This window comes from Mauremys mutica, chromosome 1 (assembly GCF_020497125.1).
Source record: "Mauremys mutica isolate MM-2020 ecotype Southern chromosome 1, ASM2049712v1, whole genome shotgun sequence".
Classification (NCBI taxonomy): domain Eukaryota; kingdom Metazoa; phylum Chordata; order Testudines; family Geoemydidae; genus Mauremys; species Mauremys mutica.
Window position 1 is genome coordinate 242493347 of NC_059072.1, and position 25271 is coordinate 242518617.

Sequence of the window (25271 nt, forward strand, 5' to 3'; positions counted from 1 at the left end):
GAAAGATTAAAGAGGCTAGGACTCTTCAGTTTGGAAAAGAGAAGACTAAGGGGGGATATGATAGAGGTATATAAAATCATGAGTGATGTTGAGAAAGTGGATAAGGAAAAGTTATTTACTTATTCCCATAATACAAGAACTAGGGGTCACCAAATGAAATTAATAGGCAGCAGGTTTAAAACAAATAAAAGGAAGTTCTTCTTCACGCAGCGCACAGTCAACTTGTGGAACTCTTTACCTGAGGAGGTTGTGAAGACTAGGACTATAACAATGTTTAAAAGGGGACTAGATAAATTCATGGTGGCTGAGTCCATAAATGGCTATTAGCCAGGATGGGTAAGAATGGTGTCCCTAGCCTCTGTTCGTCAGAGGATGGAGATGGATGGCAGGAGAGAGATCACTTGATCATTGCCTGTTAGGTTCACTCCCTCAGGGGCACCTGGCATTGGCCACTGTCGGTAGACAGATACTGGGCTAGATGGACCTTTGGTCTGACCCGGTACGGCCTTTCTTATGTTCTTATGATCTATGTCAGCCCAAGGGCTGCTCTAACTTATGTCAGCAATGTGTTGTCTGTTGAGGATTGGTTTAACATCGTTCCAATCAGCTCCTTTTTGGTCCCTGACATGCCTCCTGTGCTGAAGGGAGGAGTGGTTGGAACAAGAGTTGGCTCTAAAGCTTCCCTGCTGCTAGGAGACCTCTCAGTTGGCCAGTTACAGTTAGAATCTGGCTCCTTTGTGTCAGATGAGCAACACCTCAGGAGCCAGCTCAGAAATGAAAATCTGGTTGTTAATTGTTCTTGAGACCCTCTTGCACTCATAATGGCTCACAGTTCCTGCTGATTAAGCTGGATACATGCAGATAGCTTACTGGACTGGGGCTTAAGTGTTTCTGAGGTAAAAAAACAGGGCTAGAAGTACGTGCTGTATCACATCTACCTTGCTGATAGTGTTGTACTGGCACCTGTTTCTCATTCTGATGGTCACAGTGCCAGAGCTCAAACCTGCCGTGGCAATGAATATAGTTCATTCTCTAGGATAAACCAGTTTTAATTTGGGAGAAATTGTGTTTTGGGGAAATTCCACATTTGGGTAAAGAGAAGGATAGCTATGTCTGCCAGGCTGTTTTATGTATTTATTTTAAATGATGGCTGTTTTTGAAGCTGCTCAGAGTTTTCAAACATTAAAGTATTTCTGGTAGAGATGAATTACCAAGCAGACTACAGGTAAGCCAGTCAAAAGTGCGAGATAAATATAGTATGTCCAATGGCATTTTAACACCTGTATATCAACACACGTGTATGTGTGCATGGGGGTAGATATAAAATATGTGTATTCAGTATGGTCCTAATAGATTTGTTTTCACTCTTTTCAGGATAGAAAACCAGTCAAAAGGTATGTACTTGGATAGCAAAGATGATGGTGCAATCTCTAGAAATCTAGAGATGGAGCTGACTCAGGCATCCTCTCCACACCATGCTAACTTGCATGGGAAGGTGGCAGCTGAACCAATTGCCAGCAACTTCAACGAGCTGCGGCTGTTAAAGGAGTTTCGTGGAATGGTGTCTGTTCAGGGACAGCCACAAAAACCCTATCAAAATGGAGCAATAGGGCAGGATGGCTGTGTTCCCCTTGGGAAGGATTTCAGCCCACTCGCCATGCAGGGGAGGTAAGGGCCAGAACCAACAGAATCAGTTTCTTTTATTGAAAGTTGTTTTGATTCCCTTACAGAGTTGGTAAAATATATTTTATTTAACATCTTTCTATAACGTATGGAGTGAAAAGCTAAGCAGGAATTTATAGCAGTCGTAATTGCTTAGAGATGGTGACTGGCTCAGCAGGTTCCTGGACTAATATCAGCTTTTACAGCTGCTCGGCATCGATTTTGCTATGTTTTCCAAATCTGAGACCTGGGTTTTCTTCACCACTCGGTGTGTTTTGTGATGGGTTTGTTTAACCGACGGAGAGAAAACATCTTTGTTTTGATAAAATGACACCCAAATTAGCAAACTGCTTCACAAGTCTACATCAAGGCAATAAGCTGCATCACCGCTGAGGAGGGCTGTAGACATAAAAAGACACTAATAATGCAGTCGTGAGAGTAAGCACAACATAATACCATACGTGATCATTTAGGATCTGATTACTTGAGGTCATGAGCACCTGCTAGAAGATGTTCTCTACACTCACTGCAGCCAAGGTGGCAGTATCAGGCCCCAAATGTGTGCAATTCTATTTTTATTTTTAAAATGGCGACTCCACAATATTGCTAGTGGCTGTATAAACTTTCCACACCATTTTCATTGTGCTGAAGCGCTTTGACTCTGAAAGGTAGCAATAGCTGAGCTCCTGAGACCCAATTATCATATAGAAAAATCCAACCTGAAATAAATAGAATAAGCACCCCAGTGAGAGTGGGGGTGGGAATAAAAGACATTTAGAACCGTTGTCAAGAAACTTCAGTGGTTCTGAGGTTTCTTGATGTCTATTTCATAGATCTATTTAAGGCTAGTAGGGATCATTGTGCTAATCTAGCCTGGCATTCTGCTTAACACAAGCCATAGAATTTTAGTCTTTCATTCCACCCAAAATAAAATGTTTCATTTAGATTTTGAGCATTTTTTAAAAATGTTTTTGCATTTTAAAAAATTGCAGAAAACTTCAAAACAAAATAACTTTTTGAACTGAAAAAAGTTTTCATTCTGAAACTGTTGAAGTGAAACATTTAAACTTCTTTGGAACTCTTTTGTTCCAAATTCACTGAACAATTCAATGAAACTGACATGAATCCGTGAAATGTTTAGGTGTGACCAAATAAACACTTTTGGAAAAAAAAAAAAGGTACTCTATAGGATGATATAAAAATATGCTCTTACTTGAAGAACTGATTTTTTTCCTGTTTGTTTGTTTGTTTGTTGGGCCTTTGTCTGTGGGAAAGAAGCTGAGTTAGGGATTTCAGTGGATCATAATTTGTCCAAAATTTCCTTCAAATGGAAATGTGGAAATCTTTAACAATTAAAAAGAATTACAACAAAAAACAATAATAATTATTAATAATAAATTTTTACAAATCAACTCATGCTCCTTAAATATTCTTCTGAGTATTTTTTCAAAATCCCAAGCGGTTTGGGAACAGTCAAATTATGTAAAAGCACCTTAATTTTGAGTGCAGCAGGAATTATTATTGGGCTGATGGAAGTCAAGATGTGCTTTTTCAGAAACCTGATGACAGTAAGTGGAGTATGAGAAAATGGGCTACGGTTTCTTGGTGAGCCAAAGACAGCTCCTTTTGAAAGTCTTGTATGTGTCCGTATTGAATAGTGCTAGTAAATACAATGCTGATATGCAGTTACTGTACAGTTAATAAACATGGTATTTTGAAGTAGAAAACACATAAGATATAGACATTAGAGAAGAAGATGACGTATTAGATCATTGAGTCCACCTTTCTGCAAATGCAATCCACGGCTTGTGGTAACAACCATTTTCCGATTAAGTAAAATGAAGTTACTGTGGGTGATCTAGGGATAAATGTGCAATTACTGTATCATATTACAGAGAATGATGTACTCCTAGCTTTTTATAATAAAGTATTATGCACCGGAAAAGGGTCTGCTTGAAAGTCTCAGCTGATCTGCCCTCTCCCCATCCCAACACAATTTCAGATCTCTACATGCAAATGCCGTTGATATAATACATGAATCTTGCAGCATTTTTAACTCCCACTTTTTTTATCATGCATTATATCCGGTCTTCTGATAGCAAAAATCTGCATTGAACAAGTGATGATTTCAGGTGAAATATTTACAATAATAGAACATTGAGGACTGGATCTTGCAATCACTTATACTTGTGCTTAACTTTCCTCCTCTGAGTAATTCCACTGAAATCAATGGGACTACTCCTCATAGTAAAATTAAACATGGGAGTAAGTCTTTGCAGGGTCCGGGCCCCAACCTATATGTCCGTGCCTTTCCAGAGTAATGAAAATTTCACTTCTGATGTTGTTTAGTGTGATGCTTACAGATGAAGAGTACTACTGATTAAAAAAGGTGAAGAAACAAACAAACAAACAAAAACAGTCCTAGTCGCAGGAAAGAATCCATTAATTTGACATGTTTGTGTAATTTGTTTTAATGTATCTATTTAAGTTAAATTGGTTAATTATCTTTCAAGGATAATAATCGCAAGGTGTCTAATTTTTCAAGTGTATGCCGAAGCAAGCTCTTTCAATGAAGCTCTTTAAAGGGATTGAGGATTTACTTCAGTCAATAAAATAAACGTTAAGAAATGGTTCTTAAATTAACTGGCCGATTTTATTTTTGGGAGGTGGATATCAATGAACCATCCTTTGCATTTGCTGTAGCGTGCTGAGGTGCCCACTTTCTAATGTGCCCCAGGTCCTGCTCCCACTCCACCCCTTCCCCCAAGGCCCCACACCTACCCCACCTCTTCCCACCCTATTCTGCCCCCCAGGGCCGGCTTTAGGAAGTGCGGGGCCCAATTCGAACAGTTTTGGCGGGGCCCCGGCAGGGATGACTTAAAAAAAAATGTAAAAAAACACGTGGGGCTTGTACTCAGCAGGCAGTGCTTCAAGACTTTGGCGGCAGGTCCTTCACTCGCTCCAGGTCTTTGGCAGCACTGAAGGACCTGCCGCCGAAGTGCCGCCGAAGACCCAGAGCACTGCCAGGTGAGTAAAAATTAAAAAGGAGCCTCTAGCCAGGGAAGGGATTCTCACTGGGCGCGGGGCCTGATTCGGGGGAATTGGTGGAATAGGGCTAAAGCTGGCCCTGCTGCCCCCTCCCCCGAGCACGCTCTGCACTCACTCCTTCCCCACCCCCCCAGCGCCTCCTGCACGCTGTGGAATAGCTGATCGCAGAGGGCGGAGGCGCTGGGGGGGAAGAGGGTGGAGAGGCGCCAATTGGCAGGGCTGCCAGCAGGTGGAGGTGCTGAGGGTGGGGGAGGAGCTGATAGGGGGGCTGCCGGTGGGTGTTCAGCACCCACCATTATTTTTACATGGGAGCTCCAGGACTGGAGTCAGTGCCTAGGGTAGTGGGTACATATCGCGGAGGTGTATTGCCTCCAGTTCAAGTACTTCAGGCTCGTGCTTGTTCAAGGGTTTGAGGTCAGTTGTTAAGTCTTCATTAGATTTGTCCTTTTAGCCTGAGCTGCCATTTTACCTATCAAATCCTCTAACTTCAGCTTTCACTCTGATGTCCCATCTAATTCTATTGCTTCCCTCTTCCTCTTCCTAACCTAATTTGACCTACAGCCCTGTATCAACCATCATGGTGACTCCTGGGACCTTGTGTTTTCTAAGCACTGCTCCCACTTGGATCTCTCATTTGATATCTTCTCCTTTCTGATCACCACCTTATTTCCTTCAGTATCAGTCACATGCCCCCTGGTTGCATGACTGGGTCTTTAAGAACTCCAATTTATCAACCTTTTTTTACTATTTTTTGCAACTCTCAGCACTCTCCTTTCCTTTCTTCTCCATGCCTTCGTAGGTGACACCTCATCTCCTCTTTCTCCTTCCCCACCCTTAACTCCTTTGTTCCTCTCTCTTGCTGCTCTACCCACATCCCCAGTTCTGGGTCAGACCTCTCACCTGCTTCATGCGTTGCTTAGTGTTTCTGGAGAAAATCCAGTGACCACACAGTTTTCCTCTGTTCTCTCCTCTATTGAGGGGGAGAAAGAAAGGGAGGCAGAGCACAGGGTTTCTTGCCCAGCAGCTCTTCAGTGTTAAAATCCGCTCATTTGATACCTATGTGTCCGTCTCCTTGACATGGAGGACTGTGAATGTGTTGGCATCAACTTCCGTTGATGCTCCCGTCCATGTTGAGAGGAGTGAGGAACAGATGTTAGTGTTGGTGCCTCTGTTGGTACCTGTGGGCTGTTTTTGTTGCCGTCTTGTTGGTGAACCCTAGCATGGCAACGTCCCTTATTACTCCTCTTCAGAGTTTGGCACCAGAGCCTCTTCTGGGAAAAGCTAAACCTTGGTTCCTGAAACCTTGGTCTCAGTTTTGCTACCATTGGTAATGGAACTCAGAATCCATGCCAGGGATCTCCACCAAAGTCATAATAGTTTTGTCAATTCTCTGTCAGGACAAAAGAGATGTAGAAAAGACTTGATGACCGGGGGCCTGATCCTCAGCTAGTATCAGTCAGTTAGCCCCATTGACTTCAGTGGAGTTACACTGATTTACAGGAACTGAGGATCTGACTCCTGACGTTACAGAAGAACCAGATTTTTTCCTTCTAGTAATAAAATGGGAACCCTGTGCTGACCCAGTTCATTTAACTTACACTTCCTCCTAATATCCTGCACAGAAACCATCCCCTTTCTGAGCTTTGCATTCTGAAATAACCCATCACCCACAAGTGGGCATAAGAAATAGACCTGATTATGCATTTCTGGTTCTACTGCAACTAGTTCCTTTTCCCTTTTCTTCATCTGCCCATATTCCTCCAAAGTCGTCATGATTGTGGTAAAAAGTGGTCACCATTGAAAGGTCAGCAAATGTCATGAATAACATCTACAGTTATACAGGATTTTTTAAAAAAATAGGGATATAAGAATGCTCCAGCTCATAAACCAACTTCTAACTGAAAGGGTTAGGAGGAAATTTCCATTATGGGCAATTTCATAGTTTTGCACTTCTGGGCTTCATGTATATTTCTCTGAAGCATCTGGTATCTTCCACTTCCAGAAGCAGTGTACCGGACTTCATTAAATTGAACAAAGGTCTGATCTGGTATAATATTTCTTATGTTAAGAGTTGTGGGTCGTCTTACTGATTCAATAGTTATCAATACATACTTTTGTTGTAATATGTAGGCATCTCAATAGCATGAATGGCAGATTAGGCTACCTTCACAGGAAAAGGACTAAAGACTTGCTGTTTTTGTACCTAAAGCTGAAATTCTCCATATCTCAACTTGGGAGGCAGAAGAGGAGACCTACAGCTGTGGGCTTATTAGGCCCCAAAGGCCAAATCTGAATTAATCAGGAAGAAGACATAGATGTCTTTGCTTTGAGATGTCATTCAGACCTGAGTCTGAAAAGCTCAAGGCATTTTGGGGCTGGGAAAGACAGAAAGAAACCTGATTACAAGCCATTTCTTCACATAGCAATTTGGGTCCTTTTCTCCTGCTTTGGATGTAAAGGCTGGTCAAACCTCCCTTTGGCTATCCTGGCAATTACATAATCTGTTTTTAAGGCAAGTCAGAAACTGGACATTTTCGAGTAGAAAGCCTACATTTCTGAAGGGACCATTCTGATCTGTCATGTCAGTTGCCCACGTATTGGAACAGAAACCAAGGCAGTAAGAATGATTTATTTAGAAGTTTGTTGTTAATCCATTCTCTTATGGCCTGGAAATTGTAGAAGCCTTCAGAAATCTGGTGTGCATACAGGACGCAGAGTACTAATGGGATTTGATTCCCAGGTGGGCCCTTTACATGCTACTGCAGTACAAAGAATTAATAGTAACTTAAAAAGTTTTAAATGAAATCCAAAATGATAATTTAGTTTAACACAGTTTAGTCTGGGCATATTAAAGATTCTCTTAAGCATTTGTTATAAATGTGAATGTATTCAAAGATTATACAGTTTGTTTTCATGCATAAAAGATACAGTGTGAACCCCTGGAATAAATATACACTCTCTGTTGGTTATTTAACCAATATTGGCTAATATTTGTGTGTTTTACTTGCTGTTTTAAAGCATCATCCACGTAACTCTGGTCCAATGTATCCCAAATTTGAACGTGATGCAATAGCCATTTATTTGAAAAAGCTTTGGAGGAGGGGTGAGAGTTTGCTCATGGAAAGGGAGATCAGTGGGGTCCAAAAGGCTTTTCCATTGCTTTCATTTATTGGCTGGCTGAGAACTATATTTTTCCTGCCTCTGATTGTTTCTATGATGCTGTGTGATCATCACTAGTCAGTTGCATAAATTGTTAGGGCGCCTAGGACTTTTTGTATAAGCACTCTTTATTCCTTACATCTATAAATAAATATAAGCTATATACTGGAGTTACCAGATTCATTGAAATGTGTGAAATATTTATAACAGTGCCCAGAGGTGAAAGTAAGCTGGTACAGTCCGGTATGGCATACCGGCAAGAGCTGGTACACCGCCAACCGCACCAGCAGGGGGCAGCTTCCCCAGGCTGGTGATTTAAAGGGCTCAGGGCTCCCTGCAGCAGCTGGAGCCCTGGGGCCTTTAAATTGCCGCAGACCCCTGCTGCTGGAGCCATTGGGTAGGGGCGGCAGCCGGGAGTCCCACGGATTTGGCGGCGATTTACAGGGCCTGGGCCTCCGCTGCGGTAGTGGTGGCTGGAGCCCCGGGCCCTTTAAATCACTGCTAGAGCCCCACTGCTGGAGCCCCAGGGCTCCAGTGGTGATTTAAAGGGCCCGGGGATCCCAGCCACTGCTACTGCAGCGGAGCCCCTGGCCCTTCAAATCATGGCTGGGGCTCCTGGCCCCTGCTGCAGCTACCGCTCCTGCAGTGATTTAAAGGGCCTGGGCCTCCCAGCTGCCGCTACTGCACGGTAAGTCCTTTAAGTTACTTTCACCCCTGACAGTACTTGAAACCTTTAGAAACACTCCTAGATTTTCTTGAAACAGGGATCATGGACTCTTTGAGTGAAGCTGAACCCAATACCTGGGCTTATTTGTGGCTTTTGCATCAAAATTTTCATGACTGTTGTGACTGAGACCATTTTTTCCTGTTTCTGATACAGTAATAACTTCATAAGGCTCCCATTATGTGAACAGGAGTTGAAGATAATCCGTATCCTGAGGACCACCTCATTAAAACTAGATGCAACACGTGGGAGTGACAATCAGAAGGAAAGGTGTGGGAGGAATGAGGGAAACAGAAATAAACATATTATGTACATAGGCCAAATAAATACATTAATGTTAGGGCTGTCAAGCGATTAAAAAAATTAATCACGATTACTCACACGATTAATCACACTGCTAAACAATAATAGAACACCATTTATTTAAATATTTTTGGATGTTTTCTACATTTTCAAATATATTTATTTCAATTACAACACAAAATAAAAAAGTATACAGTGCTCACTTTATATTTATATTTGATTACAAGTATTTGCACTTAAAAACTCAAAATAGTATTTTTCAATTCACTTAATACAAGTACTGTAGTGCAATCTCTTTATCATGAAAGTTGAACTTACAAATGTAGAATTATGTACCAAAAAAACTGCATTAAAAATAAATCAATGTAAAATTTTAGAGCCTGCAAGTCCAGTCCTACTACTTGTTCAGCCAATTGCTCAGACAAACAAGTTTTAATACATTTGCAGGAGATAATGCTGCCTGCTTCTTGTTTACAATGTCACCTGAAAATGAAAACAGGCATTCTCATGGTAGTGTTGTAGCTGGCATGGCAAGATATTTGTGTCAGATGTGCTAAAAATTCATATGTCCCTTCATGCTTCAACCACCCTTCCAGAGGGCATGCGTCCATGCTGATGACGGGTTCTGATCAATAATGATCCAAAGCAGTGTGGACCGACGGTTGTTCATTTTCATTATCTGAGTCAGATGCCACCAGCGGAAGGTTGATTTTCTTTTTTGGTGGTTCAGGTTCTGTAGTTTCTGCATCGGAGTGCTGCTCTTTTAAGACTTCTGAAAGCATGATCCACACCTTGTCCCGCTCAGATTTCTAAAGATAGCTACAGCAGTCGACCCAAGGTTTAAGACTCTTAAACCTTGGGTCGACTGCTGTAGCTATCTTTAGAAATCTCACATTGGTACCTTCTTTGTGTTTTGTGAAATCTGCAGTGAAAGTGTTCTTAAAATGAACAACATGTGCTGGGTCATCATCCGAGACTGCTATAACATGAAATATATGGCAGAGTGTGGGTAAAACAGAGCAGGGGACCCCAAGGAATTTAAATTTACACAAATTTAATTAACGCATTATTTTTTTAACAAGTGTCATCAGTATGGAAGCATGTCCTCTGGAATGGTGGCCGAAGCATTAAGGGGCATACGAACATTTAGCAGATCAGGCACATAAATACCTTGCAATGCCAGCTACAAAAGTGCCATGCAAATTCCTGGTCTCACTTTCTGGTGACATCATAAATAAGAAGAGGGCAGCATTATTTCCTGTAAAAGTAAACAAAGTTGTTTGTCTTAGCGATTGGCTGAACAAGAAGAAGGACTGAGTGGACTTGTAAACTCTGAAGTTTTACATTGTTTTGTTTTTGAGTGCAGTTACGTAACAAAAAAAATCTACATTTGTAAGTTTCACTGTTGTGACTACAGTACTTGTATTAGGTGAATTGAAAAATGCTATTTCTTTTATCATTTTACAATGCAAATATTTAATAAAATAATATACACTTTGATTTCAATTACAACACAGAATACAATATATATGAAAATGTAGAAGAACATCCAAAATATTAAATACTTTTTAATTGGTATTCTATTTTTTAACAGTGTGATTAAAACTGTGATTAATCGTGACTGATTTTTTTAATCACACTGTTAAAAAAAGTTTTTTTGAGTTAATTGCGTGAGTTAACTGCGATTAATCGATAGCCCTAATTAATATCAGCTGTTCCTATTGTCCATTGGCATCACAGTATATCTTGAAGAGGCATTTGAAGGAGTGCAGGAAAGTGGCTTTATGGATTAATTCAGGGAGAGCCCATGGCATTTTGGGTTCATTTGAATTACAGCTGAGCAAACAGCAGACAATTTATTTGATGAATTTAGTACCTTTATTTATTAATGAATTATCCAGGAACAGATCTCAATTTTTATAAATTTCTTTGTTGTTTGAAATCATTCAATCAATGATTTATGTGAACATATTTCATTATTGTTTGTGTACTGTTCATCAGAACTATTGCTCTGAGCTTTTACTCTGCTTATAATTTATTGTTCACAATAGATCATGTTATTGCTTCTGTTCCCTGACTTGTTGAGTAAAGCCCATAATGACCTTTTAAAGACATAAACTTCCAGAGAATCTATATTCTGATGAGACTTTTTGCAAATAAATTTCACTAGTGTGAATGTTTGTGCATAGTGAATAAGAGGGGCCACAAATACTCCCAAAGTGAGTTTAGGGCTTTTATTCAAATGAATATTTACAAATTCTTTTTTGCCTTGTCAAGCTTTAGTTTGAACCCAAAATTCAAAGCTAAATTTAGGGCAGTTTTGAACCTACAAAGATCAAAACTGAAACATTATTTTACATGAACGCCTGAGAAATGGTAGAAAACGGCTGAGTTTTGCACTCTTCTACTGTTTTCCTAATGGTTGTCAATGTGGTTGTTTTGAGGTCTTCTTAGTTAGGCCTCCAAGGCCAATTGTGGAAAGATGCCAGTGACATATGAGCTTCAATCTGCTTTGGAGTATGACAGCTGTTTCATCATGTAAACCTCTTTTTAAATGTAGGAGGCTTTTAATGTTGACAACTTTTTTTACATTATAAGGTCAAAGAGTTAAGCCAGCCAGGCAATCAGACTTCCAAAAGAAATAAACTGTATGTAGGCAATTACAGCTGATAAATAAGCTGTTTCTTGGATTTACATTAGCCAATTTAGATGAATAGATTCCGAGGCCAGAAGGGACCATTGTGATCATCTAGTCTGACCTCCTGTGTAACAGAGGCCATAGAATGTCCCACAATAATTCCTAGAGCATATCTTCTAGAAAAACATCCAACCTTGATTTAAAAATTGCTGGTAATGGAGAATCCACCATGAACCTTAGTAAATTGCTCCCATAGTTAATTACCTTCACTATTAAAAAGTTGCATCTTACTTTCGGTCTGAATTTATCTAGCTTCAGCTTCCAGCCAATGGACCTTATTATATCTTTGTCTGCTAAACTGAAGACCACATTATCAAATATTTGTTCCCCCTCGTGTAGATACTGTTGTCAGAGTGCTACCGGTGTGGTGCTCTGCTCTGCTCTGTTCAATGTTGATATCACTCGGCTGCATGCGTGTGTTCCCTCTGTGTGGTGTCCCAGCTCTTCGAAAATAGCTGACACAGCAGACCCAAAGAGAACCCCCAATGACCACAGAGTCTAGTAAGGTACGAAGGCACATCGGCCAGGTTTATTGTCAAACGAAGCACGATGATAGTTCCCTCTAGATTGTTCCTCTACAGGGCATACTACGAGAAAGTGCCTCTTGGCAATGGACTCGGCTCAGTCAGTGGCGGGACTTTCCACTGCCCCCTCGGCCGGACAAAGACACCGCCCCAGGGATGCATTCTTATACACAGGTGCAAACAAGTTACGTATGAGGTGCAACCCCTCTACGTAGCAAGGTACAACCCCTCTACGTAGTAATGTGCCGCCTCTCACCTTGTACATGTTGGTTCGAACAAAACAACTCTATCCATCATATTACCCTTTTGGCCCTGTCATTGGGATGGGTCAGCCTGTTCCTTGTTATCTGTGTGGAGTGTACGAGTATGCGAATGTTCTGATATCTGGTGTTCAGTACCTTTTAGATATGTCTCTTTTTGCAGCATCAGCCCTTTCCTTGCCAGCTTCTGTGAGCAGGGCCTGCCTCTGGCTCACAGCTTAACTTTGCTTTATGTTAGCAAAGTCTTGACCATTACTTTAGTTCAGGCCTTAGGCCTCATACCGGGCCTCTGATACCAAGGTTTATATCTCAGGGCCTCCTCTTACTACAGATACTTATAAACTCTGATCAAGGCATCTTCTTTTTGTTAAGCAAAATAGATTGAGTTCATTGAGTCTATCACTATGTGGCATATTTTTTAATCCTTTGATCATTCTTGTGGCTCTTCTCTCAACCCTCTCTAATTTATCAGCTTTCTCCTTGAATTGTGGGTACTAGAATTGGACACAATATTTCAGCAGCTCTTGCAACAGTGCCAAAACCAGAGGTAAAATAACCTCTCTACTTCTACTCAAGTGTCCCCTGTTTATGCATCCAAGGATGAATTAGACATTTTGGCCACAAGGTTGCACTGGCAGCTGTTGAGTATCCACATGAACCCCAAATCTTTTTCAGAGTCACAGTTTCCCAAGATAGTCCCCCATCCTCTACGTATGGCCTACATTCTTTGTTCCTAAATGTATATTGTTTGCTCACACTCTGGTTACTAAGCAATCCAGATTGCTCTGTTTCTGTGACCTGACCTGTCCTCTTCATTATTTATCACTCCCCCAATCTGTGTGCCAGCTTCAAATTTTATCAGTGATTATTTTATATTTTCTTACAGGTCATTGATAAAAATTTTAAATAATGTAGGGCCAAGAAATGACCCCTGTGGGATCCCACTAGAAACATACCCATTCAATAATTGGGGAAGGATAGCTCAGTGGTTTGAGCACTGGCCTACTAAACCCAGGGTTGTGAGTTCAATCCTTGAGAGGCCCACTTAGGGATCTGGGGTAAAAATCAGTACTTGGTCCTGCTAGTGAAGGCAGGGGGCTGGACTCAATAACCTTTTGAGGTCCCTTCCAGTTCTAGGAGATGGGATATCTCCAATTATTCATTCAATGATGTTTCCCTGTTTATAATTACATTTTGAGACCTATCGGTTAGTCAGTTTTTAATCCATTTAATGTGTGCTATGTTAATTTTGTTTCGTTCTGGTTTTTTAATCAAATTGTCTGTTTTGTGGTACCAAATCAAATGCCTTATAGAAGTATAAGTATATTACATCAACACTATTACCTTTATCAGCCAAACTTGATGTAATCTCATAAAAAATCAAATTAGTTTGACAGGATCTATTTTCCATAAACTCATGTTGATTGGTATTTATTATTTAATTTGTTATTAATTGAGTCCCATATCAGCTGCTCCACTATTTTGCCTGGGATTGATGTCAGACTGAGAGGCCTATAATTATCTGGCATCCTGTTTAAATATTGGAACAACATTAGTTTTCTTCCAGTCTTCTGGAACTTCCCCAGTTTTCCAAAACTTATTGAGAATCAACATTAATGTCCAGCATGCTCTGCAGCCAGATTTTTAAAACTCTTGGATGCAAGTTATCCGGAACTGCTGATTTAAAAAAAAAAGTCTAGCTTTAATAGCTGCTTTTTAACATCCTCCCGGGATACTAGTGGAATGGAAAGAGTGTTATTGTATGATATGACCACATCTATTTCTCCCTAAATACAAAACAAAAATATTTATTGAACACGTCTGCCTTTTATGCATTAGTATTGGTAATTCTACCATTTCTATCTAGTAGTAATGGATCAATGCCATTGTTAGGATTCTTTTTGTTCCTTATATACATAAGAAATGCCTTTTATTGTCCTTAACTCTGCTGGCCATAGACTTCTCTTTGTTTCCCTTTGCTTCCTTTATCAGTATTCTACAATTCATACCTTCTGATTTATATTAATTATTAATAACTTCCCCTTTCTTCCATTTTTGTATAGGTTCCTTCACTTCCTCTCTAAACCAGGTTGATCTTTTTAACCATTCCTTAATAATTCCTTCTGGTCCTTAACTCTCTGGTGGCCACAGCCTGCCCTTGTGTCTCCAGCTGTGTAGAATGCTGCCCTCTTGCCTCTGCTAGTTATGAATTGCTAGTTATGAACTTTCTGACTTTCTCTGTGTCCGACTCCTTGTTGGCTAACTTGGGGAGTTGCTGTTGGTCCAAGGCAAAGCGTATGGCCATTGCCCCACCTCAGCACTAATTTCCCACACTGCAACATTTTATTGCTAGAACTGTTTTACCCCTTGTTTCCTGATGTTACCAGTGCCCATCTAGAGCACTCCTGGGATAATAGGTTTGACTGGTGATGCTGACATTCTAAGTGCTACATGGGAATAGAAATCTGGAATAAGAGCCAGTCAAACTGATTTCAGTTACTAGACAGCAAGTCATGCCCCAGCTTTCTCCTCACATAGGTGTGCAAGCAGGGGCGGCTCTAGACATTTCGCTGCCCCAAGCAGGGTGGCACGCCGCGGGGGGCGCTTTGCACGCCTGCGGGAGGTCCACCGGAGCTGCGGGACCAGCGGACCCTCCACAAGCACGCCTGCGGGAGGTCCATCGGAGCCACCTGCCGCCCTCCCGGCGATCAGCAGAGCGCCCCCCGCGGCATGCCGCCCCAAGCACGCACTTGGCGTGCTGAGGCCTGGAGCCGCCCCTGTGTGCAAGGGCTCAAATGCACTGGAATCAATGAGGCTTTTCTGAGGGAAACCAGCACAGGACATCACACAATGCAAAAGAGCACATGGTGGGTGTGGGGAGGAGTTAAGGGGAACTGAGAGGGTAGGGCTGGTACCTGTGTAAATCTACCTGTGAACATCCCCTCATTGGTGTGGGGAAGGTGTGCCTAGACGCTTACTGCACAGAAGGTTGAGGAGTGGTTCCAATGCTGTTCCATGGCCTGGGGTGGAGGAGTACAGATTCTTCAAACCTGGATGGATGTACCTAGCAGTACGGCCTATTAGCTCAGCTGGGATGTGGCAAAGAGGATTTAGCCCCAAGTTTCTGTCATGTTTGAATTGAAAGCATGGACATTAATGATGGAAAAGTATTGTTAGATCTGCTATGATTTTGCACCCACTTTGCACAAACATAAATAATTGCTCTGTGCACAGCAGTGGAAAATCAGGCCCAGATCGGTACCTGAGTTGTGGGAGTATGCCTGTCATTTATTTTGGATCCTCAAAACCTGGTGTTTTTATTCAATCCTCTGCTATGGCTGGATATTCAGGTAGAAGTGGTTTCCAGGAGAGCTTTTTGTCGTTTGCTCTTTGGCAAGAGGGCTGTGAACTCTCAGTGAACTCTCTCTGATATGGCGCTCGCCATAGCCGGTTGCTGCCAGGCTGGATTATTATAACACACTCGATGCTTTAAGACCATCTGGAGATGGCAGCTTGTGCAGAAGGCAGCTGTCTATTTACTGAGTTGCATTTCCCACAGGTCGCACAGTACACCTATGGTCTGTTATCTGCACTAGCTATCATTTGATTTCCTCTGGTGTTTAAAATGCGTGTGACATTGGTGATGCGCTCTGTTCACCTATGCTTAACCAGTGGTGAACCAGGACTCCATTGTGCTAGACCAAAAAAAATGGTCCCTGACATACTTAGATTGTCAGTTCTTTGTAAGACAAGAGACATCAGATGGATTCAGACAAGCAGACTGGGAATGAGTGAGACCACTGCTCTCAATCTGGCAGCCACAGTAAAGAAACAGCCTTTTACCTGTAAGCACCTTACCTGGTGATTGCTTAGCTCTGTAGAGCAAGATTGCCCAGTCAGGGTAATTCCCAACCTGGGAAGATGTATGAGTGTTAGCTCTGCTCGAGCTAGCGCACTAAAATATTAGTGTGGCTATGGTGGCCTGGGCAGTGGCCTGACTATGTACCTAGGATCTAGATGGGGATATATTTAGGCGGCTAGCCTGAGCCGCTACTGTGGCCACACTGCTATTTTTAGCATGCTAAATTGAGCAGAACTAGTATGTGTACATCAATCTGAGCTGGAAATTACACCTCCCAGTTACAGTGTCGATGTAAGCATGCAGAGAAAATGTTCCTGTCAGGCTTTCTGGTGGTTGGCCCTTTACATTTTCCAGACATATGGACCCACAACCCTGAATTGGCCATTTTGCAACTCCCTGTTGCCTGGTGTCCTGCAACTCTCCTCCTCCTCCAGCTATTAAGCAGTATTATGAACTCATGTTGTATTTTCTCTACCTTTTTCCCTTTCTCATTCCTGAGGAGATGGCACATGTTCATAGTATTGCAGACACCAGAGAGAAAGAGAACACACTAGTCAATGTGGGAGATGAACAGTGCATGGACTAGGGATTTTGCAGGTGGGTCAATGTTTAGAGATGTAAAAGGAGACGTGACAGGTTTTAGTTGTGGCCTGGTTGTGGTGGGGAAGGAGGAGAGGAAGGAGCTGAAGATAAGCCTAAGGGTTAGAGGATTGAGTAACTGGAGGCATGGAGGTGTTGCCAAGAATAATTGAAAAAGGAGCTAGTGGAGGGACCTGGAAGGAAATATTAGACTTTAATCTTGGGCCATGTTATTTCTGAGATCGCGTGAGGGTGAGATTCTCAGTTGGTGTTAGTGTAGCATAGTGTAGCGTTGATTTAGGTGAGTGTAGATGCAAAAGAGGAGATAGCTCAGGATCAAATATAGGGAATTCCCTGTAAGCAGGGAAGTGGGGCAGAGGAGGATCGGTTGAAAGGGACACAGAAGGGAGGGTTAGAGAGATAAGAGGAGAACCAGGAGAGGATGAATCTTGAAAGTTGAGTGAGGACTGAATAGCTAGAAAGAGAGTGTGATCAACGGTGTGAAAGGATGAGCATAGACCCTGCATTTGTCTAGGAAGAGGCTGCAGGACACTTTGACATCAGTTGCAGAGCAGTGAAGTGAGCGGAAATCATACTGAAGTGGATCCAGGAGTGAATTAGAGGAAAGTGAGCTAATGCAACAATTGTGAACAGCCTTCTCAGTGGGTCAGAGCCTCAGTGTAAAATGGCGTAACTCCCTTGAAACTGGAATAGGCAGGAGATCAAGGGGCCAGCACCATTAGAAGTGAGTACCTGTCCTTAAATGTAGCTCGTAGGAATTGATGGTTTTCTGTCCCTCAGTGGAGGTGTTCCGCACCTTGCCATATTGACTCCTTTCTGCTTTCCGGTGGATTGTTTTTCCAAATCCCAATGGAAATGAAGAGAAGTTTATGAACAACACTGGGGAACTTCACCTTTCTCAAAATTAGCAGATATGTGTGGGTGTATAAAGAAAGGTATCTTTCATATCTCCCCTTTTTAACTTGTCATGCTGTTATAAGCAGATATTCTAGCGGACAGTTCTCTTAAAAGAGACATTCATTCCAACACACAATCATTGAACACTAAAATGTCACTTTCCCTGGGGCTAGTAAAATGTCAGATCTCTCTGCAAACAGGTGTGCACCCTCACATTAGGTGCACTGAATATCATTCTGTAGCTAGTAAGTTTCTAAGCATCACAAAAGTTCCCAGAATAATGATCAAGTTTTTAAGGATTGATGGGTATGCAATCCATGTTAAATTGAACATAGCAGTTGAAAAATAGGCAGGTGCAAATGAAATGAAATTAGCCTACACATTTTAAAAAAATACAGGGTCACTATGAACTGTGATTTTTCTGTTTTTTTTTTTAACACTACGACTCGTAAGGAGCTCAAGTGATTTAGTCTCTGAAAGCTAAAACTGCTGAATGAGGCACTGAAATGCTTACAGCCAGTGCCCAAGCGAGCGGGTCTCTGTTTAGCATGTACTAATGGGCCTGCATGGGCAATTTGGAATCAATTGTGCAGATAGGTCAACAGCAGCCAGTGGCCATGTGGAACCTGATCCACAGTAGCCCATGAATCAATCAGTGACCATAGTGTGAACGGGGGGCCAGTCTTGTCAGAGTCAGAAGTGGGGGTGGGTGTGTTCTGGTTTCATTAGTTTGATCACTATTTCTTTGCACATATCTTCTACGCTCTGTATTTCTGCCGTGACGTGCAGTGATTTTACTTCTGATGTATGAACCTGTTAAGATGAAGTATTTTGTTTAAACAATAATTCCCCAATAGGTCCAATCTGTGGTTTGTTATTGATAGGTATCAACTAGTTCATCTTCCCGAGTGAAATAGGAAGAGTTATTGCTAATGTAAGCAGTTTGGTAGTTACAGTAACTCCCAGTTTAGAGAGATGTGGCAAAAGAAGCTGACTTGTCCTTGGTTTTAATGTAATTCAAAAACAGCTGGGAGAGGCTGATGGCTTCACTAGTGGTTCATGAGCTATTCCCTCTCCCTCCCTGAGTAGTAAGAATAGAAAACAGGGTCCATCTGGCATACCATTCATAGTATCATTGTTATTTCTGGGATGCTGTAGTATGAAATGAAGCTCTGGTGCTATTTTTGCATGAAAGTCTTCATGTAACACATCGATACTGACAATTTGACTGAATTTGTGTGTGTGTGTGTGGTGAGGCATTAAATTTGTCTTTGGAGTAGGAACTGTTATGCAGGAGATAAGCCTACCGTATGATATGTAAGCCAGAATTAATATGCTTGCCTGCATATTGTAAATCAACGTTTTACAACTACTACTCCGCCCACTTTGTACTTTTATATAATGTGATTTTTTTCCCTGCTACTTTTTAAAAAAAGAAGCAGCCTCAGATATACTCGACTTTAATCTCTAGGAGTGAGTGATAGGAGCAACTCTACGTCCTCTGTCATGCCAGTGACATGTGAGATTCAATCCTCTTTGGGATTTATTGACAGCTGTTTCATCATGTAAACCTCTTAGAGTGAAAAGCATGAACCTGATTTTAATGAATATGTCTGATAAAATGAATGGTAAATCCAAAGGAAAAGTGAAAATGGAACAGTTTCTGTTGTCTGGTGAACTGTTTTTAAATGTAGAATGTTTAAGGTATGCTTCAATATTACAGAAAACATACAATTTTACTCAGATGTAAAAATCCAGAGTACTGCTAATAAGTGTTTTGTTTTTTTAAACTCCGTAGTATACAGAAAACTTAGACTGTTCAGAATTGATTTCCATTTACTTACTGAATGCAGCATAGGTGCTTTTCAGCACTTATAAAAAAAAAGACAAGTATTCGGTGTAAAAGTAACACAATGTGATTTTTGCATTTAGAACATAAGAACATGTTCTAACAGCATCTTCATCTCATGTCTATTTGGCACATAGGAAAACGCAGTTTTTTGTGCAACAATGCAAGGAAGCTGGGGTTATTATAGTGAAGGATGGCATTTTCACAGAGAAATTCTTAAACTCAGCTTTTTGGGTATTACTACTTTGATCACAGCTTAAATAGCAACACACACCCAGAAAGTTGCCTTTACAAATCTTTTCATAGTTGTATAATGGTATTGAAGAGGATTATAAATTCAGAAATTTCTTTCTAATCTATTTAGTTAGACAGACTATCCTGGACTTGGTACAGAAAAAAGTGTGGCTAGTTTTCATATTACATACATAAATACAATATAGGTTACATTTTTTTGAAGCAAATAGCCAAGACTATTTCTAATTCTGAAATATCAAGAACCAGATCCTTAGCTAGTGTAAAATAGAGTAGCTCCATAAAAGTCATCCACCAGCAGAGCTTCCTTCACTACCAGGCTCCATGTCACCTTTCTTACCTCTCAAAGGGTAAAAGTTTATTCAAGCTGTAACCCTCAGAAGAATTCTTTTCAAAAGTTTACTGGTCTATAAAGATAGGGGATGAATCTCAAGTGACAAGCAATTGAATCAACTGATTGCACACATTATTACTGTATTATAAAAATGTATCGAATGTGGTCTTTTCTGAAAGCTAATGTCACACTGGTGATTAATATCATTATGACGTGTGTATTAACACTATATGAGGAAATAGGGATATTTAATTATATTATGCTTTAAAGTTTGTGGCCAAACAGGGAGAAACAGGCAGGAGAGAAGGCAGCTATTTACCTCTCTCCAATGAGATTAAACAAGGTGTGACCAAAAACCAATGGAAGTCCCATTTTACACACAAATCAGCAAGGGGATGGGAAGTCCACAGGAAGGGAAGAACAGCATGAGGTCATTCTGCCTCTTGAAACAGTCATTGAACTTTGGAAGATATAAGCAAGGACAGATGCCACCTTTGACATCCATCACTAGACATCCACTAGGGAACAGAGCTCTTACATGTTGAGAAAGATGGGTCCTTCAACTAAGGAGAGGGTTGAAATCTCTGGAAACTGAATATAGGTGACAAACCATGTTGAACAAAGCCTGTTTCTTGCTAAATTAGGTGCAAGACTTTTACATGGATGTGTTCACTTGTATTGGCTTGTAACTCTTTTAACTTTATTCCTTTTACTTGGCATCACTTAACCTATCTGCTTTTGTAAATATAAGCTTGTTTTACTATTAATGTAAACCAACTCTGCTGTGTTTAAATGGAAGGGTGTATTTCCCCCAGTTCAGTTAATAAGTTGTGATGTATTTTTGAGTCTCTAGACAGAGGAACAAATGAACCATATTATTTCTCTGAGCTGCCCAGGAGAGGGCTGGGCATTGTACAGAACATGTTTTGGGGAAAATTCAGGACTGGGACTGTGTTGGGGTCACCTTGATAGTTGTAACAAGGTTGATGGAGGCCACTGTGGGGCTTCTGTGGTTAGAGGTGCAGAACCAAGGCTAACTGCATAGCACACAAATACTCAGGGTTTGATCTGCATGCTTGTTGCTGACTGTGAGCATCCCAGGCTCACAGTCAGCAAGTTACAGTAGCAAGGCATTGTGAAGCTTTCAGAGTTACAGGGAAAGAGGTGATGCAACCTTTCACCGGTCTGAATTGCACCCCAACTCCTGTGATAACCACTCCTTCATTAACAGCAGCCAGGCTCACAATGAGCCCAATCCTTTCCCCATAGAAATTAGCATGTTTTCCCATTTACTTCAATGGAAGCAGGATCAAGCCCTATATAAATAAATGAATAACAATTAACAATGGGATTTGCAAAAGCTCCTAAGGAAGTGAGGAGCACAAGTCAGTGGGATTTGTGCTTCTAACTATCTGATGCTATAGAAAACCTCACCCTAAACTAGCAGGCCTTTAGTTTTGTTACTTAGTTTAGTGCTTTTCTGTTGTTGCATAACCTGGTCTTTCAACACGTGGCAGTAATACTCTTCCATTTAATGTGGCTAAGAACATGTTTTTTTCTCTTGCCTGTGATTTTGCTAATGCTCTCGGGAGGTGGGGGACAGCAATTCTTGTAGATTTAGTACCTTCACTGGTCTTACTTGACTGCCTTATAGGATATATATCTTAAAGTAATACAAATGACATTTTTTTATGTGGATACGCCTTGCATTTTATTTGTATGGGTGTCTGTTTCTCCTAGTAATCTTTTCTTTATTTTAAACCAGTTTTTTTTATATTTCATAACCTATTTTCTTTAAATGCCCAGATACTGGTATTTTGCTACTATCTAGGGTCCCAGTCCTGTAAGCTGTGTGTGTGTGTGTGTGTGTGTGTGTGGGGGTCCTCTGTGACTGTGCGGAGCCTTATTGACTTTATTGTGGCTCTCAGAAATGCAAGTGACCACCCAACTCACGAGCTCAATGCCTATTTATGTTAATCTTTGGGACTTCTTTTGATTTGTATCTGGATACTTTTTTCTTCTTCTTATGTTACACTGTTGCTCTTCTGTGTAGAGCATCCAGTCAGCTCTCTCCCTCCAGTGCCTATTGCTGGGGCATTCCCAGCCTGACTGCCATAGCACACCCTATTGGAATATCTTCTTCAGACCATTGGCTCAGAAACACATTTTAAAGAGCTCTTTGTAAGTACAGCCAGTGAGGAATTTTTTGATGAGTCAGTTTTCTGTTGGGAAATGCTGATTCATCTAAACCTAAACTTATTGCAAGAAAGGATCAGTTTTGACAAAACTTTTGTGAGAAAAGCTTTGATAGTTCAGGATGTAATTTCTGGTCAAAACCAGAGCCCCACCTCACAATAGCTTGGTGAGTAGAGCACTCATGTAAGTTACCTGTGTTCAAATGTTCTGAATGGGTTCTGAGATCTCCAAATCAGTCCTTTGAACTCAGGTCTCTCACATCCCAGATGAGTGCCATAACCACTGGGCTATAGAGTCTGTCTTGCTCTATGGGCCAATGAATATTTAATTATTGATACAAAGTGGAACAGCTCCAGCAGGAGAGATTGACAGATACGCACCATAGAATAGCCAGTGTTACTCAACTGTGATGTGGGAGGCCTGGGTTTAAGTCCTTGCTCTGGCTGATTTGGGAAACCCAGAACTTGATTAGGCAGGTCAGGGATTTGGCCCCAGGACTCAGATTTGTGCAGGCTGGGAAAACAATTTCCTGCCCAACTGTGTCGGTCCAGTGTTGTTGTTCATCTCTGAACTAGGTTGAACTGATTGTTTTATGTGATTGATCTGGGACGGATACGCTTTGTTGTTAAACAGTGGCCTAATTTGTGCTCTGTTTTCGGAAGGCAATATGAAATACATTTATACTCCCTTCTGAGGGAGTTATTGATTTAAGATCATTGAACCTTTTTGATGCTTAGGAGTTTACAACCAGGTAACGGTGTAACTGTCTGATTCAACACATACTAAGGGTCCAGTCTTTTGATACAATGCCTGTTTAAAATGCTTTCAAAACACTATGAAATGCTGGTTTTCTTATAGACTAACTAGGTTGTTCAGGCACTGTATTGCCTAGAAAGTTTTTCTTTTTCTTTTTAAATATAAAATGATGGTATGATATTTGTTCTTGTAAAATATATATTCCACTAAACCACTCTGTCCAAGCTACTACTGTGCCCTAATGTGCCTCTTTCATGATGGGCCCAATAGAAGAGATTTTTAGTACTAATTCTGCTTCTTCTCAACATAACCCCAATCTGCAGGCTGCTGTAATGTATTGCAGTGTGAGAATCTGCTGCTCCGTTCAGTGTCTTTCTGTTCTTTGTGCAGCAGCCTGGAACCTTCTGCCACATTAGTAGAAAAAAATTATAAAGGAGTTTGCACTGTCATACATTTCTGCAGAATCCCCTTGCTTAGTCAGCAGCAAACCTCTGACATTTTTAACCGTGGTGCATCTCACTTGGTCTCCCTGCCCCGGCATGAGCAGGGGGTCAGCAGATATTCCCTGGATAGGCCTTGTTTTACTAAATTACTATTAATGTACACACGATTAATCACACCATTAAACAATAATAGAATACCATTTATTTAAATATTTTTGGATGTTTTCTACATTTTCAAATATATTGATTTCAATTACAAACACAGACTACAAAGTGTACAGTGCTCACTTTATATTTAGATTACAAGTTTTTGCACTGTAATAAAACAAAATAAATAGTATTTTTCAATTCACCTAATACAAGTACTGTAGTGCAATCTCTTTATCATGAAAGTTGAACTTACAAATGTAGAATTATGTACAAAAAATGCATTCAAAAATAAAACAATGTAAAATTTTAGAGCCTGCAAGTCCACTCAGTTCTCCTTCTTGTTCAGCCAATCACTCAGACAAACAAGTTTGTTTACGTTTTCAGGAGATAATGCTGCTGGCTTCTTGTTTACAATGTCACCTGAAAGTGAGAACAGGTGTTCTCATGGCAATGTTGTAGCTGGTGTCGCAAGATATTTATGTGCCAGATGCGCTAAAGCAGGGGTTGGCAACCTTTCAGAAGTGGTGTGCTGAGTCTTCATTTATTCACTCTAATTTAAGGTTTCGCGTGCCAGTAATACATTTTAACATTTTTAGAAGGTCTCTTTCTATAATATATAACTAAACTATTGTTGTATGTAAAGTAAATAAGGTTTTTAAAAATGTTTAAGAAGCTTCATTTAAAATTAAAATGCAGAGGCCCCTGGACCGGTGGCCAGGACCAGGGCAGTGAGAGTGCCACTGAAAATCAGCTCGCCCGCCGCCTTCGGCACGCATGCCATAGGTGGCCACCCCTGCGCTAAAGATTCATATGTCCCTTCCTGCTTCCACCACCATTCCAAGGGACATGCGTCCATGCTGATGATGGGTTCTGCTCCATAACAATCCAAAGCAGTGCGGACCAATGCATGTTCATTTTAATTATCTGAGTCAGATGCCACCAGCAGAAGATTGATTTTCTTTTTTGGTGGTTTTGGGTTCTGTAATTTCCGCATCAGAATGTTGCTCATTTAAGACTTCTGAAAGCATGGTCCACACCTCATCCCTCTCAGATTTTGGAAGGCACTTTAGATTCTTAAGCCTTGGGTTGAGTGCTGTAGCTATCTTTAGAAATCTCACATTGGTAACTTCTTTGCATTTTGTGAAATCTGCAGTGAAAGTGTTCTTAAAATGAACAACATGTTCTGGGTCATCATCTGAGACTGCTATAACATGAAATATATGGCGCAATGTGGGTAAAACAAAGAAAGGGACTGTAGCGGGGCAGCTGCCCCACTCCCTGAGAAGTTAGGCTGCAGCAGGCCACTGGGCCTGTGCAGATGGACAGCCAATAAGAAAGGGGCTTATTGGGAGCCAATCAGGGCCCAGATTGGAGGCAGCCAATCAGGGCCAGGCTCAGCCCTATAAAAAGGCTGCTCAGGGAGGGAGCAGGCAGTCGGTCCCAGACCTTCATGGGGGAAGATCTGTCTCCAGAGCAGGAGACTAGCACCTAGGACAGTGCAATCCTGGACAGGCCCGGGGGGGAGCAGAAGGGAACTCCAGCCTTGTGTCTGCC

The 25271-nt window shown here is 41.2% G+C and overlaps 1 protein-coding gene across 1 annotated transcript in view; it reads left to right on the forward strand.

Moving 5' to 3' along the window:
* The first annotated feature begins 1396 nt into the window (after positions 1-1396).
* OCA2 (OCA2 melanosomal transmembrane protein) overlaps positions 1397-25271 on the forward strand; it is a 313888-nt gene continuing 290013 nt past the window's right edge. The window contains exon 1 of the mRNA XM_045005021.1: positions 1397-1668. Coding sequence (XP_044860956.1) covers positions 1397-1668 — 272 coding nt within the window. The remainder of the gene's footprint in view (positions 1669-25271) is intronic.